Below are 18,786 nucleotides of genomic sequence, written 5' to 3'. Positions count from 1 at the left end.
GTTGTGCTAATTTCATTCATAGAAGCAAACACGAGGAGTGACTGATGAATATTTTTTCCTATTCGGTAGAATTCACTGGAGTGCAGCTTTTGCTGCATCACTTGATGTTACACTGTTATACGTTTTCCTTCAATAATTGTTTGCTTCATTGCACTTGTAGTTAAGTTTTCAGTGCTGTTTGCTGTGTTGTAACTAACAGGGTCAGATTTTCACTTGAGATTTGTCTGTTCAGTATGGAGCCCTGCAAATGACATGCAGCAAACACATGCTAAATCAATTCATGTGAGTTCAGTGGTTCTATCATAATATTATAAAGTGACAAGAACTTTTTGTGCGCCAAAAAAAAAATAAAAAATTCAACAATATCTAGTGATGTCACATGAAATCACGTGACTTTGGCGGCACAAATCACTGATTTGAAACAAAAGATTCAAAGCAGTGTTTTGAAATCGGCCATCACTAGATTGTTGAAAAGTCATTAATATATATATATATATATATATATATATATATTTTTTTTTTTTTTGTCACACAAAACGTTTTCTTTTTGCTTTATAATATGAAGATTGAACTATTGATTTTTTTTTTTTTTTAGCTTTCTGGATCTTGAGAAGTTCAGTGGCACTGCCTATAGAGGCCTCACTGAGCCATCAGATTTCATCAAAAAAATCTTAATTTGTGTTCTAAAGATGTTCTTAAGCATGTAGACATAAGAGTGAGTAATAAATTACATTATTTTTATTTTTGTGTGAACTAACCCTTTAAGTCGATTAGGCTAAATAAGTCGACAACACACATGGTCATGTAAACGCGGTAACTGTTTATTTCTTTACTGGAGTAAGGTCATAAACGGATTAAGCATAAAATGGTCAGAACAGGTCGTTTTTTGGCTCTTACACAGATTTTGCGTGGCATGTAAACGCATTTCTGACGGCTGTTTGAAGTGTGCATGTATGATACGAGACAGAAACGCATCCTTAGTACAGATTTAACCGCATCCAAACAGAGTGAGTGTTTTGCAGGAAAGGAAGAAGGAAATATCACAAACGCAGACTCTTTCAAGACCCAGAAAATTGTGAAAATGTGTTCTCATCTCTCGTGCAGCAGAAGTAGAAAGTGGTTCAGTCAAAACACTGTATCTGTAACTGCATGAGAGAATAATATATGAGCCGTAAGTTTCTCACTGACATGTTGCAAGCTTTATTTGACAACTGACATAATATATGGAATATTTTTGACGTCACTACAGGGAAATAACCAGATTTATTAATAAAGACATGTAAACATCGTTTCATTTCATTGTCAATTCACTGGTTTGCATGTAAACGGGGAAAACTGGTTTCATTAAACCGATATTTGTGAGTTATCAGGTTACTGGTGTGTATGTAAACATTCTTATTAATTGACACATTTTGATTATGAAGAAGCTCTTTCTTCTAATTATACTTGTTAAACATTGTATTCTTTAATTGATTATAGGAGATAATCCCACTGATGTGATGCTCTGAATGAAAAAACAGCTTGATCAAAGGAAGTTTTCCTACATGGAAGCCGCTCTGTTTCACCTTTAGTTACTCTGTTTTCAATAGATTTAAAATGAATAAAATCAGTCAGAGAAGGACGAGCTAAACCATACATAATCTTATGAACTAAATGTTGTTTGAAGTTTGAATGTCTGAAAGAACTGGACATTTTTTTATATTCCCCGAACCAACACTGAAAATCTGGAGAACATTCAGATCTGTTCAATGGGTATAGGTGTCAAAGAGACAATCAACTCTTCAGTCTTTTATACTACTGTTGTTTCCCATCGTTCTTCTGGAATGATGTAAGCTGTAACTTTCCCAGACTTTCCAAGATCCTTCTCAAGGCCTCACAGGGGCAAGATATCCGCCATTTCATTCCCTCGAACTCCAGTAAACTCAACCAAGTTGTCTGATTTCCAAGTTTCTAGGAGTAAACCTCAGTTTAATCACAGTTGTGAGTCCTTGAACACACACACTTCTGCTCCTCCTTCTTATGGGTAGCACACACACACACATACATGACTAACAATTACTGTACATCTCTACCAATACAGTATAAAGCATTTAATAGAAACAAAAATAAATAACACTGTATGCAATGAATTATAATCAATACATTGGCTAAATATGTGTAACAAGAAGGCAACAAGATGATGCTATGATAGGCCTACCAGATTATATTGCAATCAATCTTGAAGACGTCTACAAACTACTTTCCAAGAAAATCATGGAGATTGTGATCTTATATGTATTATTTCCTGTGGGTGTGCTGTGTTTTCTCTCTCACTCGCTCCCTTGTCATTTTTTTAGGCTCCAGCTCTTTAATCTGCTGTTGGTTCCATTAACATCATGTTGACACACGGTTTTCTTCACACTTAAGAATATAACCTTTAAAAACAAGTATGCAATAGGAAAAACATCTCAAGTCAGCGTAAACAGCACAGGCATCTGCTACAGTGTCCAGAGCAAACCGTGAATTTGCTTTTCCTTCAGAGCAACACGTATTTGTACTGATTTACCTATTTGATACGTCAGCAATATTGCATCTATAGTGAATTAGGAAATTATACACTGATAATATACAGCAATGCCAAGGTCTCTGGAAAGAGGTTTGGTTAAAAAGTGATATTGTCACATGACAGGCTTCTCTTCTTCTCTTGTGATGCTTTCGCTCTTACCACTCATAAAAGAGATTTGTCATATTCAGTTATACTTTTACTTAATTTTTATATTCACTTCAAGTAATGATTGATTAAACTCATTAATAATTTTATTTAAAAAATGTTATTGTCTGTTTTCATTTTCTGCTGATTCTGCTCGCATCAGGAATAATTTCATAATTTTAGTTTTGAAAGCCATTTACTTTTGGTGCTTTCCATGTTTTAAAATGCCTCTGTTTTTTAAATGCCTAATAAATTATATTTCACCCACACAAGACTGACATTGAATGAGATGTTTGTCTACATTATTAACAGTTTCACTCTTGATATCCAGTATCATATATACATTTCAATGAGTTTGTTCTAGTCAGTTTGATGTTCATTCACACCATGAGGCTTCATGAAGTCAGAACAATTACTATGAACTTTAAACACAGTTTTTACAAATTAAAATGATTAGCTGTCTCCATCTCACCACAGATTTACACAACCAGCATTGGTGGCAAATAAGTATCACTGCATAAGAGACAAACAATTGTCTTTCAAAAGATTTATTCTTTACAAGAAAGGACAGACAGTCTTACAGAGACAAAAGTTGCTGCAGAGTGTGTGACAAGGGAAGAATTCCTATCAAATCTAATCCAACACTAGTACTTTGTAACCCTAATCTCTAAATGTTGATCATTATTACAAATATTAAATTTAAAATGAAGCTATCTTTGGGACAATAGACAAAAACTGAACATTAAAGACAAATCTAAACGGAAATGTATGCATCTGTTTCCTGCATCAACATTTTACTGTCATTTTACAGTTGTAATTCCTTCGATTTATAAATTATTTTTATGGTTTATAAATCGAGGAAACAAGTAAATTGTGTGCACATTTATCCTACTATTTTATTTCCAGCAGGTTATGTCCGGGGCTCCGTGACACACATCCCTCAAAGCACCTGAAATGAGTGAATCCCTGTGCTTACAAGCTTCTTGAAACAGTTTATAATGTTATTATAAGTGTTTTGGACAGCTCGTGTCATTTTTTTCTGACGCGTGACATCGCTAACGTATTTTTTCCTTGCACAGATTCAGATTGACCAACAAGAAGCTGCTTTCACCAATGAGAAACCTGAAACAAACCTTGGACACGCCCATTACTCCGAGCTGCAGCGCCCCGTTTGTGTTCAGTTTCAGTCAGAGTCGATCTTCTGAGGTGAGGAGAGCAGCTCACGGTATTTCTCATATTTCACAACCATCAAACACACTTTATACAGTTTGATTGAGCGATTTTGTGTGTTCGTTTAAGTTGTTGTTTCTTTGTTTGGGGTGAGAACTTTTACTGAATGTCAAAAGTCAAAGTTTGAGATCTGTGAGGGGAATTGATGTGAAAAGTGTTGCTGTTGCCATTTCATTTCTATCTTTTGATTTCTAAATTTCTATCTTTCTATCTCTTTGTCAGCTTAGTTATTTTACATTATTAAACTGGAACAGAGACTGCTAAATACATCGAGCCTGTAATGATCCAGGTGAGACATTTTAAAACTATATAAATGTTCATATAGTTTGACTCTGGAAACAATAAATGTTGCTTTGTGGTGCTCTTTTTTTTTCTCTTTCTAAAGTTTTTATGATCATCGTCAGTTTCTGTACAAAACTAACAAGTTAATGATCGAATTACCTTATTTAGATTATGTAATCTAAAACTATATTCAGATTAATTTGGATATATGGTGTTATAGAGTATAGTTATTTATCTATCTTGTTAGTGTAGAGTTTCTGTATTATTGTTGTTTTAATGTCATATTGTGATAAATTACAGTATTATTTATTAATAGAGCACTTAAATAATTCTCTCAAATAATCAGTAAGAAATTGATGCAAAAACTTGAGAAAATGAGATCCAGGCATTTGATGACGTTGAAAAATTATTTATTCATTGCAATTAAATTTAGCCTCACACGCAAACTAATCGATAATGAAAATATTTTTTTACATTGTTTATTTGTTGCCCCGTCATGCAAAATAGATAGGGAAACTATCTTTTTCACATTATTAATACAAAGACAATTATATTTCAGATTGAATGCATGTATGCTAGTTGAGAAACTTGACCACATGGGAGATTTACGGAAATTTTGGGATTAAATTTTTGTGACAGGGTGGTATGTGATGGGGTGGTAAATTTCATCCCAAAATGTCCCTTAATAAAAATCACATTCGGGAGTAAAACTTTTTTTTGGCAGGGTTCCCTTAGTAAAATGTGCATTCCAAGGGCTAAATATGAGGTTTTTTGAGCTCGCTTAACCCGTGTAAGGGTGCTTTCACATTAGCACTTTTTTGGTGCACTTGGCAACACTGTTTGGTTCATTCATTTACTCATTCATTCACTCACTCACTATATCACTCACACACTTTTTACTCAATTTGAATGTCTCTCCTCCCCCAGTTTTTAAAATTGAAAACAAGCAGATCATATAGAGAAACACTTTGTCCATACCACCCCCTCACATCATTTATCACCCTGTCACATTTACCACCCTGTCACAGGGTCATTTTGTTAAAGGTTTATGGAAAGAAAATGAAATAGTACATAAATTAATGTTGAATTATGTTTTTGTTGTGTGGACTAATCAGATAAATGTAACTTTATTTGTATTTTTAAGTGTATTCATTTTTTTCAGTACAAACAACGAGGCCATTGAAACGTCAAATTAATATTTCAAGATTTAAAATCTAAGAATATAAAAAAAAATTAAACTACAGACTTTCTATTGACAGTTTCCAAAAAAGGAACATTTTACTTTTAGGACAACATTAGATTTTAAAACTCTATTTCTTGTTTTACAACTCCAATGGCATACATATTGTCCGTGACGGGGTGGTACAAGAATGGCTTCCTTGCCTGAATAAAAAGGATAATATTAATAAAGATTTTGTGCCTGAGGTGGGAAAATATGTTTTTTGGAGGATTAACATATCTTTGAAGTTGTATGTTTGTTTAAAAAAAAGTTTGTTCCTAATGAAAATTTTGAAAAATGCAAAGTGGAAATGGCACCCATTTCGTAGAATGACTCTATTATTATTATTATTATTATTATTAATTAATTAATAATAACAAACTTAGCAACTGATATATTTTTGATTTTGTCAGAGCAGCTCCTCCCACTACAGTTCATCATCAATGAAGCTCCTCCCACTACATTTCATCATCAGTGAAGCTCCTCCCACATCAGTTCTCCAATAAATACTGGAATCAGACGAGCTTCAGGAAGAGCTGAAATCTGCAAAGACTGAGTTTATTAAAGAGGACAGTGAGAACATGAGTGATCCAGAACCCTGCAGAATGAAACACACTGAAGAACAAAGAGGTTGGTGTTTATTCTTTATTCATTCATGATGCTGAACAACATTTATGTTAGAAAGAGTCAAAAACATTTCTGCACATTTAGATATGCAGTTAAACTATGAAATAGGTACTGATTTTTCAACAAATGTTCAGTAAAGGGAGGTTTGAGAAACTTTCATCTGTCAAAATCAGTTCAAACTAATTATTATTTTAGCTGTTTAATTTTGCACATATTTTATATCTACTTCACAGTTTTTTGCAACAATGTTGGACATTTCTCAATATAGTTTACAACATTGTTTTATGTTTTTTTGTTTTTTAGCAGTAAACAGCGAATATTGTTTTTATTAATTTTCTGCATGATTTTACTTATGCTCACAGCTGCAGATGTGTTTAGGTATGCACAGTCTTTGTATTGCTCAGAGAGTCAGGATGTAGTGAATCCTCCATGAGGGGTAGAAAACACTGGAGGCATAGAAAGATGGTAAACATATTCCTAATATGGTGAAGGCTGATAATTGGCCAGAGGCTTCAGCCTTGAAGGTTAGAGATATGAAAGTGAGGAGAAGCTTTCATTTCTTGTCTCACTCTCTGCCGTGACTTCAGTGATTCTGTATGAATATGTATAAAGCCGCTCAGAGTAATATTAATAAAATAAAGACTTCATTTAACCAACTATGATAACTTTGTTAGATGGTAAATAAATACAAAACATGGTTTTTGTGAGCACTTTGTAATCTGTATTCACATTAGATTTTAAAGCAACACTATTTATTTGCAAATAAGACAAACCACAGATTCAGATTGCCCTGCAAATTTGTAAAGCAAAGAATGATGGATGCTCTTTGATATAAAAAAAGAATATCCCTGGCTATATATCATTTTCAGCTGATTAACATTATGAAAACTGGCAAAACATTTAGGAACGTCAAAAGATAAAACAGCGAAACTAATATTATTTCCAATAATTCCAAATTATGTTCATTTTCCAGATTAAATTGTCACATAGGTTGCAAAAGTGCATTCTGCAAACAGTATGGTGGAGATCAGTGTTGCATTTGTTGAAATTCAGCGCTGAAGGTTTGATCATGGCAGATTTAGAGCACACAAATAGTACAAGTAGCTTGTGAAGAAACAAAGACTGACTGTGTGACACTTTCATTGAAGCAGAATTTCGCTGTGAAGATCGCTAAACTCAGGCGCACGTTTGTTTTCAGATTATCAGCGCTTCTTCCGCATATAGAGGGAACGCATGCAAAGAGTTGCCAGATTACACAGATTTAAGTAAAATACCGGGAAGAAAGTCTATCCTTTTAAGGGAAAAGCTCTATTTGGGGGATTTAAGCTCTTTGCATCTGGCAACCACAAGCATATCCCACAGAAAAAACATGTTTTCAGGATAAATAATGAGCACGCCAATATTGTGACGATTATTTAAAATCAATTGAGAGAAGCAGATATCATTATCGCGATTAAAATATGATTAATCGTGCAGCCCTACGTAAGACATTCATTCATCTTCAGAACACAAATTAAGATATTTTTGATGAAATCCGATGGCTCAATGCCCAAAAAGCTACAGTTCATGTGACTACAGTGTTTCAACCTTAATATTTATAAAGCGACAATAATACTTTTTATTAGGTATACACCGATACCATTTTTTAAAGGACAGAGTACGAGTACCGATACTTTTTTTTCTACTACTTGCCGATACCGATACCTATACATATATTAATTTCTCTCTCTTTTCTTTTTTTTCAATATATATATATAATTGTTATTTAAAAGAAATGTACAAACAAATTACAAACAATACAACAAATACTACAGCGATACAAATTAAATAATCTTGTTTTTCAGATACAGTAGGTTAATTTACCATGTTTACATTAATTTAACATATTTTGTTGTTTTATTAACATTAATAACAAATATAGGCTACGGTCCGAATCCATGAATACTGACACACATCCTGTTTTCACCCAAATTTTCATGTCCACTTAAGCCATAACCGACTGTATTTACCTGAGATACTCCACACGATGAACATTTTGACAACTGTGTGTGCATTTGACTATTCAGGCGCAAAGAGAACCAATCGCACGCTGTCTGAGAGAACCGGATCGTGTGCAAAAAAGAGAGAGAGCGTGTGCGAGAGAGAGAGCGCTTCTGGTCTGTGTTATTCAGCGCAATTCCACCTATCCCGCCTACACTAATCGATAACGAATTGTGATTAAAAGCATGCAGTTCACAATGCGTGTGTTGTCATCATATATTTTGAAGTATTTCCACACCTCTTGTCACAGTTCCCTTTGTTCCCAGACTCCATTTCCCAAGATCCTTCGTGTTTCCACACCTGCACTCACTTCCTCGTACCTGCACCTGGACTTGATCATCTGCACTCTCTTTATAATGGACTCAACTCCCTGCACTCCTTGTCTGATCTTAATGTTAGTTTACCGTGTATGTGTTGTCTCTCATCTCTTTTGTGGAATAAATACCTTTAATTGTGGATCTCCGTATATGCCTCATCTCTACCGCAACTAACACGTAACAGAAGATCATACCCAACCGCTGGACATCCACAAGTTAATATGGGTATCTTCCTTGTACCTGTGCCCCCAAAGAAAAGTGGACGCAAGCTCTTGGTGGAGGACTGCCTCTGGACTGCCAGACAGGACGGCCACCCGCTGGAGAAGTATGTGGAGAAATTCGCCGAACTTTCTAGTAAGATGAGCTGGCCTGATGCAAATTTGAACACTTGTTTTCTGAGGGGTCTGGACAAGGAGACGATTTGTTATTTTGAACCAGAATGCCTCTTTTTCCTAGTCGAGTCTATTAATCTGATTTCCTTTCTTAATAGTTCCGAGTTTGAAATTCAAGAGGTTCAGAAAGAGTCGTATTCTCCTCCTCCAGCCCTCTTAGAAACACAGGCGGCCTGGCCAGTTCACCAGCTGCCGATTTCCTCCACCTACCACTCCAGTGGGCATTCCCCTATGGCCTTGTCTGACCTTCAGCCCAGACCATTCAAGAAGAGGTCCAACGCGAGTCACAAACGGCATAAGAAGTCGGTCGCTGCCTCACCTGAGCCTTCTTTTAAGCCTGCCAACGAGCAGCCCAAGCCAGCCTTCCACGAGCCGCCAAAGGAGGCGGAATGGCTGATAGACTTTTGGGCTGAACCAGCAGTCCCAGCCTTCCCCGAGCCTACATGTACATGTACCCGTGTGTGGGGAACACATTGGTGGGATTCCAGTCCCGGCATGGCCTGCTAAGGCTCCAGTCCCACCATGGCCAGCCACGGCTCCTGACCCGTCATGGCCTTCCACGGCTCCAGACCCGCCATGGCCTTCCACGGCTCCTGACCCACCATGGCCTACCGAAGCTCCAGACCTGTCATGGCCAGCCAAGGCTCCAGACCCGCCATGGCCTTCCAAGGCTCCTGACCCGCCATGGCCTACCGAGGCTCCAGACCTGTCATGGCCAGCCAAGGCTCCTGACCCGCCATGGCCGCCCACGGCCTCTGACCCGCTTTGGCTGCCTGAACTCCTGGACCCGCCCTGGAGACCTCCGTTGCCGTCTGCTCCTCTCCCTGCACCTGCATGAGGACTCCAGGGCGCCCACTCCCCCTCCTCGGTTTTTCCATCTACGGCGTGAGGCCGCGCCTACCGGGAGGGGGAGGTAATGTCACAGTTTGTTCCCAGACTCCATTTCCCAAGATCCTTTGTGTTTCCACACCTGCACTCATGTCCTCGTCATCTCCCTATCATCACTCATCACCTGCACCTGGACCTGGATCTTAATGTTAGTTTACCGTGTATGTGTTGTGTCTCAGCTCTTTTGCACAGAAAATTCTGTCAGTTACGTCACGTGAGGTATTGGTCTTTGGTATCGGGGGTATTTTTATGAATATGAGTACAAGTACATGAGCCTGGTATCGGGCCCCCTACTTTTTATGTTTTTTATGCTTTTTAATATGTTATGACAATGCACACTGAGCCAGTTTCCCAATGTGATTTCTTAACTGCCACAAAGTTAAATTCATTAAAATGTCCTTGAAATATGATGCACTGCCATAACGAAGCCACATTTTGAGCACTTTTTACTGTATCAGCCTTTTTTTTAACTTGGCAAAAAGAACAATGCACAAAGACATTCATGTCACGGTTTCTCGGCTGTCACATAGAATGCTTTAAAGCGGACATAAGGCTGTGAAATAAACTGCCCTACGAAAGCCACATTTCAGCAAATAGATTGCGAATTATGCACATCCATATTTGATCTAAATGATAGTTGTATTTTATAGAAGTTGTCTACTTTCTGCTATTACATCAGGGCTCACTTTTATGTCTTTCCACTTCGTACTTCTCTCTTTAAATGATTTTGATGTACTGAAAATGAAATAATTTTTTTTTACTTTTATTTCAGACCCGATAGAAGAGAGTGAGGAGAGTGAAGAACTGAGTGAAGTGGAGGAGAAACATCATGACAAACCTGGAGAAAAACCTTTGAGTCGCTCAAAGACTAAAAAGACATTTTTAAAGAAAAGAAGAGCAAAGAAATCTACAACCTGCACTCAGTGTGGAAAGAGTTTCACAACCAAACAAAATCTTGAGATTCACATGAGGATCCACACCGGAGAGAAGCCGTTCACATGTGATCAGTGTGGAAAGAGTTTCACATACAAACAACATCTTGAGATTCATAAGAGAGTTCATACTGGGGAGAAGCCATTCACATGTGACCAGTGTGGGAAGAGTTTCACAAGATCAGAATGCCTTAAATTACACATGACAATCCACACCGGAGAGATGCCATTCACATGTGATCAATGCGGATGGAAATTCTTAACCAAACAAAAGTTTGAGGTTCATGTAAGAGTTCATACTGGAGAGAGGCCGTTCACATGTGATCAATGTGGGAAGAGCTTTATGGATTTGTCAAAACATAAAAGACACATGAAAATCCACACTGGAGAGAAGCCGTACACATGTGATCAATGTGGGTTTAGTTTCATAGAATCAAGTAAACTTAAGAGACACATGAGGATCCACACTGGAGAGAAGCCGCATACATGCATTACATGTGGAAAGAGTTTCACAGATTCAGGAAACCTTAAGATTCACATGAGAATCCACACTGGAGAAAAGTCTTTCATGTATGAACACTGTGAAAAGAGATTTTCAACCAAACATAGTCTTGAGCTTCACATGAGAATTCATACTGGAGAGAAGCCATTCACATGTGATCAGTGCAGGAAGAGATTCAGAGATAAACCAAGTCTTGATCTTCACATGAGAGTTCACACTGGAGAGAAGCCATACATGTGTGTTGAGTGTGAAAAGAGATTCACTCACAGAAAAAATCTTATTGATCACATAAGGATCCACACTGGAGAGAAGATGCACACATGTGATCACTGTGGCAAAATATTCATTGGGTCATCAGCCCTGAAGAAACACCTGACAGTTCATACAAAGGAGAAGCCACATTCATGTTCTTTGTGCGGAAAGAGTTTTTCACTGCTGCAAAGTTTACAGAGACATCAGATAATACATGCTGGTGTGAAAGAGTTCATGTGCTTTGAGTGTGAGAAGACTTTTACTAGAGCAAACTGTTTAAAATTGCACCAGAGAATTCACACTGGAGAAAAACCTTACAAGTGTTCACACTGTGACAGGAGATTCAGGCAGTCATCACATTTGAAAATACATGAGAGGATCCACACTGGAGAAAAACCTTACAAGTGTTCACACTGTGACAAGAGATTCAGTGTGTCATCATCTCTGAAAACACATGAGAGGATCCACAGCAGAGAGAAGCTGCACACGTGTGATCAGTGTGGAAAGTGTTTCTCTTGTAAAAGTCACCTGAAGATACACATGAAGATCCACTTAGTTTCCTAACAGCCATGTTGAGTGACAAGGACATTTTGTTGTTAGATTGTAGCGGTGGGCGATCTGATGAGTTTATATCATGTTTTATGTTGAAGATGTCTTCAAGAGAATCATAGAGATTGTGATCTTTTATATCTTCGTAATATTGTTAAAACTACACCAATGAATGCCCATTAGATGATTGTGCTGACTGGCCAAATTATATCACTCCATCAAGTGTCTTTCATGCATGGTGATGTATTTGAATAATAATTCAATGCAAGATAGCAATATAGCTGTGAGAGGAATTGATTTGAGGAATTTCATTTTAATTTTGATTATAAAAACTGGATTTAAAAAAAATGGAAGATGCAGATGTAATCACAGAATCCAGTCATAAAAATGAAATTTATTCTATACCTGTATAATCTGTCAAATTTATGATGAATAAATCAAAAGCAGGTCAGTAGAATCAGATTGTGATATGGAGTAGTGGACTCGAACCCATAACATTTAGGTTACAAGTCTGACTCTAACCACTAGGCCACAACTACACATCAAGTGGTAGATAATGTGCATGATTCAGAGAGACAGCAACGTGGCCGTTTGACTTGCTATCACGCTTCGTTGCTGAAGCATTAAGAGTTCCTTTCACTGGAACTAAGGGTTCAAGCCCAACCCCTGAAAAACAACTCCACACCATAATCCCTCCTTCACCAAACTTTACACTTGGCACAATGCAGTCAGGCAAGTACCTTTCTCCTGGCAACCACCAAACCCAGACTCGTCCATTTGATTGCCAGACAGAGAAGCGTGATTGGTCACTCCAGAGAACACGTCTCCACTGCTCTAGAGTCCAGTGGCAGCGTGCTTTACACCACTGCATCTGACGCTTTGCATTGCACTTGGTGATGTAAGGCTTAGATGCAGCTGCTCGGCCATGGAAACCCATTCCATGAAGCTCTCTACACACTTTTCTTGAGTTAATCTGAAAGCCACATGAAGTTTGGAGGTCTGTAGCTATTGTCTCTGCAGAAAGTTGCTGACGTCTGCGCACTGTGAGCCTCAGCATGCGCTGACCCCGCTCTATGATTTTACATGGCCTACCACTTTGTGGCTGAGTTGTTTCCAATTGCTTCCACTCTGTTATAATAACACTAACAGTTGACCGTGGAATATTTAGTAGTGATGAAATTTCATGAATGGACTTATTGCACAGGTGGCAACCTATCACAGCACCACGCTTGAATTCACTGAGCTCCTGAGAGTGACCCATTCTTTCACAAATGTTTGTAGAAGCAGTCTGCATGCCTAGGTGCTTGATTTTATACACCTGTGGCCATGGAAGTGATTGGAACACCTGAATTCAATGATTTGGAGGGGTGTCCCAATACTTTTGGCAATATACATTTACGTTTTACATTTATTCATTTGGCAGATGCTTTTATCCAAAGTGTCTTACAAGTGAGGAATACAACAAGCAAGTCGTGATGACGAGGCACATGGACACAAGAAGTGCTCACAATACAAGTTTTAGGCAGTGCTCAGAGTATCATAAACTACAATAGAGAGGGATTAGAGGAAGTGAAAGGATAGGAATAAGAAGTTTTTTTTTTTTTTAGGATGAGGTTAAGTGCTGAAAGAGATGAGTTTTCAGCTGTCTTTTGAAAATTGCCAGGGATTCTGCATTCTGGATGAAGGCAGGAAGATCGTTCCACCAGCAAGGAACAGTGAACGAGAATGTCCTGGAGAGTGATTTTGTGCCTCTCTGTGATGGTACCACAAGCCTTCGCTCCTTTAGTGATCACAGGCTTCTGGTAGGAGTGTAAACTTGTAAGAGTGAGTGGAAGTAGGAGGGTGCTGAGCCTGTGGTGGATCTGTAAGCAAGCATCGACGCCTTGAATTTGATGCGAGCAGCAAGTGGTAGCCCGTGCAGAGAGATGGAGAGAGGCACGACGTGGGCTCTTTTGGGCTTGTTAAAGATGAGACATGCTGCAGCATTCTGAATCATTTGTAGATGCTTAATTGTGCATGATGGCAGTCCAGCCAGAAGAGCATTGCAGTAATCAAGCCTAGAAATGACCAGGGCCTGGGCCAGAAGTTGTGTTGCATGTTCTGTTAGGAAGGGCCTGATTTTTCTGATATTGCATAGTGCAAATCTGCATGACCGAGCTGTCTTCGCAATGTGGTATTTGAAGGTCAGTTTGTCATCATGGATTACTGCAAGATTTCTGGCCGAATTTGATGGGGTAATTGAGGATGTGCCAAGCTGGATGCTGAAATCGTGATTTAGAGTCGGATTGGCAGGGAAGATGAGAAGCTCAGTCTTTGCCAGGTTGAGCTGTAGATGATGTTCTTTCATCCATGCCGAGATGTCCGCCAGACAGCTTGAGATTTGTGCATCTACTGTGGGATCATCTGGTTGGAATGAAAGGAAGAGTTGTGTGTCATCAGCATAGCAATGGTAGGAGAAACCATGTGCCTGAATGATGGGACCAAGTGATGTAGTGTAAATGGAGAAGAGGAGGGGTCCAAGAACTGAACCCTGAGGAACCCCTGTGGTCAGTTGATACGTTTTGGATACCCTCCCTCTCCAGGCAACCCTGAAAGACCTTCCTGTGAGATGGGATTCGAACCAGAGAAGTCCAGTTGCCCAGTGATGAGAGGATGGACTGAAGGATCTGATGATTCACAAAAGAATCATGTTAGTTAGAGGGTTAGAGTCTCTCACGGAGGATCTCCAGAAGCATAAAAGGAGGAGCGACGACAGTGAAGGACGAGAGAGGACCAGGCCTGGACTTTATTTTATGTTTGTGTGGTCAGCAGTTGTCTGTGAGGAACTGCCGGCATTTTACTTTCGTTTTGTATTTGTTTTTTTTTATATTAAAGTTCGCCGATTCCCGCCTCCTTCTTCCCGTATCAACAAACCGTGTTAAATCCACAGTCACTCTACTAAATTTTCCAACCCTGTAAGTGATTCTTTTGTTTATATGCATCAGTATGTTTGACTCTTAGAGAAGTTGAGACGGCAGCTCTTGTGAGTGGGTGTGGTTTCAGCGCTGACAGTGGACACGCCCCCTGCGTTTGAGAGCAGAGAATACTGCTTATTTTTTCACGATTTTGGTAACTTCATTTAGTTAGCGATATTTTTTTAATCATTCAAATTTGGCTGGGTGTTTAATTACACCTTTTTCTGTGGTGTAACAAACTCCAGAACACATACTTTAATATGGCTGTACATGGACTTTAATCACGATATAAACCTTTTATGTATTAAATGATTTTAATGATTTCTTTCAAGTAAATGCAACCATAGAAATGATTGTTTGGTTGTTGAAATGTTCTTTACTGGTATTCTCTATAATGTCTGTGTTTGATGGATGAACAATAGACTTGTTTAAGAGGCCATGAATATGTGTTCAGACAAATATATGTTTTCCTAGCTGACCAAGACCACTAGGGTCACAAAGGACACTACAGCTCTTGGGATACGTGACAAGAGTTTTACCTTGCTCTGTATTTTCCCAAAGAATAATGACGAATATTATCTGTATTTCTCACAAAGACAAGAACATGTCATCAGTATGTTTTTGGAATATTTCCTGTTTATAGTTAAAGCTCAGAGCAACTCCAACCTTGAAGAAGCTGTGAATCCTGTGTATGTGTGCAGGTCCTGTATTGGTGAAGGACTGTCAGTCTACTTGGGACCTGCCGGCGCCTTTTCCTGACCTAAAAGGTCACAATGTGCCTAAATCCAGGTTGCTTCTGTCTATCAGTCCATGTGTTGAAAATTACTATGTTTGTCTGTTTTTCTTAGCCAATCAGAGTCAATTAATCTGAAAGTATTAACGTAGCTAGACTTTGAAACGTGTATAATTGAAAATGAAACTATTCTTCAGTAAAGTTTTCTTCAGTTGATTACACTTCTGACTCTCTGTCTTCATTCATCATATCACGTGACTCTGGTGGCATGATTCGAAACAAAAGATTCACAGCAGTGTTCTGAAATTGGCCATCACTAGATGTCATTGAAAAGTCATTATTATTTATTTCTTGTATTTTGTCACACAAAAAGTTTTCTTTTCACTTTATAATGTTAAGATTGAACTACTGAACATTTTTTAGCTTTCTGCATCTTGAGAAGTTCAGTGGTATTGCCTATAGAGGCCTCACTGAGCCATCAGATTTCATCAAAAATATCTTAATTTGTGGTTTGAAGATGTGTTCTTACGCATGTAGACATAAGGGTGAGTAATAAATAACATTATTTTTATTTTTGTGTGAACTAACCCTTTAAGTCGATTAGGCTAAATAAGCCGACAACACACATGGTCATGTAAACGCGGTAACTGTTTATTTCTTTTACTGGTCATAAACAGCTTAAGCATAAACTGGTCAGAACAGGTCGTTTTTTGGCTCTTACACAGATTTTGCGTGGCATGTAAACTCATTTCTGACGGCTTATTGAAGTGTGCATGTATGATACGAGACAGAAACGCATCCTTAGTACAGATTTAAACGCATCCAGACAGAGTGAGCGTTTTGCAGGAAAGGAATAAGGAAATATCACAAACGCAGACTCTTTCAAGACCCAGAAAATTGTAAAAATGTGTTCTCATCTCTCGTGCAGCAGAAGTAGAAAGTGGTTCAGTCAAAACACTGTATCTGTAACTGCATGAGAGAATAATATATGAGCTGTAAGTTTCTCACTGACATGTTGCAAGCTTTATTTGACAACTGACATATGGAATATTTTTGACATCACTAAAGGGAAATAATCAGATTTATTTATAAAGTCATGTAAACACGGTTTAATTGCTTTGTCAGTTCACTGGTTTGCATGTAAACGGGGAAAACTGGTTTCATTAAACCGATATTTGTGAGTTATCAGGTTACTGGTGTGTATGTAAACATGCTTATTAATCGTCACATTTTGATTATGAAGAAGCTCTTTCTTATAATTATACTTAAATGAGTTAAACATTGATTGTATTCTTTACAGTACAGAATACCATTGATGTGATGTTCTGAATGAAAAAAACAAAACAAAAAATCAGCTTGATCAAAGGAAGTTTTCCTAAATGGAAGCTGCTCTAGTTTCACCTTTAGTTACTCTGTTTTCAATAGATTAAAATGAATAAATTCAGCCAGAGGAGGAAGAGCTAAACCATACATAATGTTATGAACTGAATGCTGTTTGTGGAGTTGATAAAACCTCCTCTGCTGAGATCTTCAGAGATTTAATGTCTTTTATCTTTAGTTCATCTAACGCTGGGGCTGAAGAAAGCTGTAGTTTGTGTTCTTATTTCTCTTTTTTCAGTGCTTGTTCACAACAAGAGTTTGAAAGAATGAAAGAATGTTTCAGAAACATCATACTAACCTTTAAATAACATTCTACTAATGTTGAGGAAACTGGATTTTTTATGTTCTTGGAATGTTACAAAGCAACGTTCCAAGAATGCTGAATTTTAAATCAAAAGTTGAAAGAACGTTTGAGTATCATCATTCCTTTTAAAACACGTTCCTCTAATGTCAAGAAAACTGGACATTTTTTTATATTCCCCAAACCAACACTGAAAATTTGGAGAACATTCAGATGTGTTCAGTGGGTATAGGTGTCAAAGAGGCAATCAACTCTTCAGTCTTTTATCCTCCTGGACTAAATTGTTTAAAAAATAACATGGCATGAAATTGCATGTATAGGGGATTTTTTTTTTTAAATCACCAATTAATTTTTAGGCTTCAGGACTGTTTTTAATTAAACTTTGTACAAAGATGATTCTCAACTTGAAAAATATAATGGAATGAATTGATATACCATTTTACTTTATGCAATATGTGGGTAAAATATTCATACATGGGTTTTCCCATTCAATACAATGCATCAATATCTAATTTGCATATTAATGTGTTCTTGGAGCAATATGTAATGAAAAAAGATGTGTAATAATGGGAATAATAATTGGCAACATTTTCATAATAATACCTAATAATCAATAGGAATATTGATATATAATTTATTTCCCTATTCACTTGTTGTATCTCCTACAATGCCTGATAAACATGATTTAAGTCCTGGTGTCCTCTACAGAGGTCATGTATGAAATCAATGTCCTGTTTCATAACAGAAAGTCATATTTTGATTTGAAACCCCACAACATTTTCCTGACATGTTGATTTATAACAAACAATTGAAAATGAATCCGATTTAAATGGTAATTACAAAATATCATATTTCCATAAGAGTGCTAATTTTCATTTCATAGACATAAGGGTGAGTAATAAATGACATTATTTTTATTTTTGTGTGAACTAACCCTTTAAGTCGATTAGGCTAAATAAGCCGACAACACACATGGTCATGTAAACGCAGTAAGTCATTTATTTCTTTACTGGAGCAAGGTCATAAATGGCTTAAAAGCATAAACTGGTCGGAACAGGTCATTTTTTTGGCTCTTACACAGATTTCGCGCGGCATGTAAACGCATTTCTGACGGCTTATTGAAGTGTGCATGCCTGATACGTGACAGAAACGCATCCTTAGTACAGATTTAAACGCATCCAGACAGAGCGAGCATTTTGCAGGAAAGGAAGAAGGATATACAGGGCCGTTTCTAGCCTTTTTGGCACCCTAGGCAAGATTCCTATTACACCCCCCCACACACCCACACACATGAAGAACTTACTCCCTCATCTGTAAACAAAGCAAAACAATTGTCATCTATTTTTTTGTGAGTTAATTCTACTAGCTCTCTGCATGTTATATATTTACAAAAATATTTATAAGAACCCATGCATGAAAAAAAGATGATAAAAAAAAAAGTTTAAACATATATTTCAGAGCAAACTGAAACTCTTAAGCTAGTTAAAATAGTATTCTAC

General features: G+C 37.6%; 1 protein-coding gene across 1 annotated transcript; it reads left to right on the top strand.

Moving 5' to 3' along the window:
• The first annotated feature begins 3,356 nt into the window (after window positions 1-3,356).
• LOC125280288 (gastrula zinc finger protein XlCGF57.1-like) lies at window positions 3,357-12,638 on the top strand. The gene is made up of 3 exons (XM_048210728.1): window positions 3,357-4,208; window positions 5,839-6,050; window positions 10,457-12,638. Exons 2-3 carry the CDS (start codon window positions 6,002-6,004, stop codon window positions 11,932-11,934), a joined length of 1,527 nt encoding a protein of 508 aa, XP_048066685.1. The 5' UTR covers window positions 3,357-4,208; window positions 5,839-6,001; the 3' UTR covers window positions 11,935-12,638.
• Window positions 12,639-18,786: the final 6,148 nt, after the last annotated feature.

Source organism: Megalobrama amblycephala, linkage group LG1 (genome assembly GCF_018812025.1).
Source record: "Megalobrama amblycephala isolate DHTTF-2021 linkage group LG1, ASM1881202v1, whole genome shotgun sequence".
Lineage (NCBI taxonomy): Eukaryota > Metazoa > Chordata > Actinopteri > Cypriniformes > Xenocyprididae > Megalobrama > Megalobrama amblycephala.
This window is presented reverse-complemented; position numbering and strand designations above follow the sequence as displayed.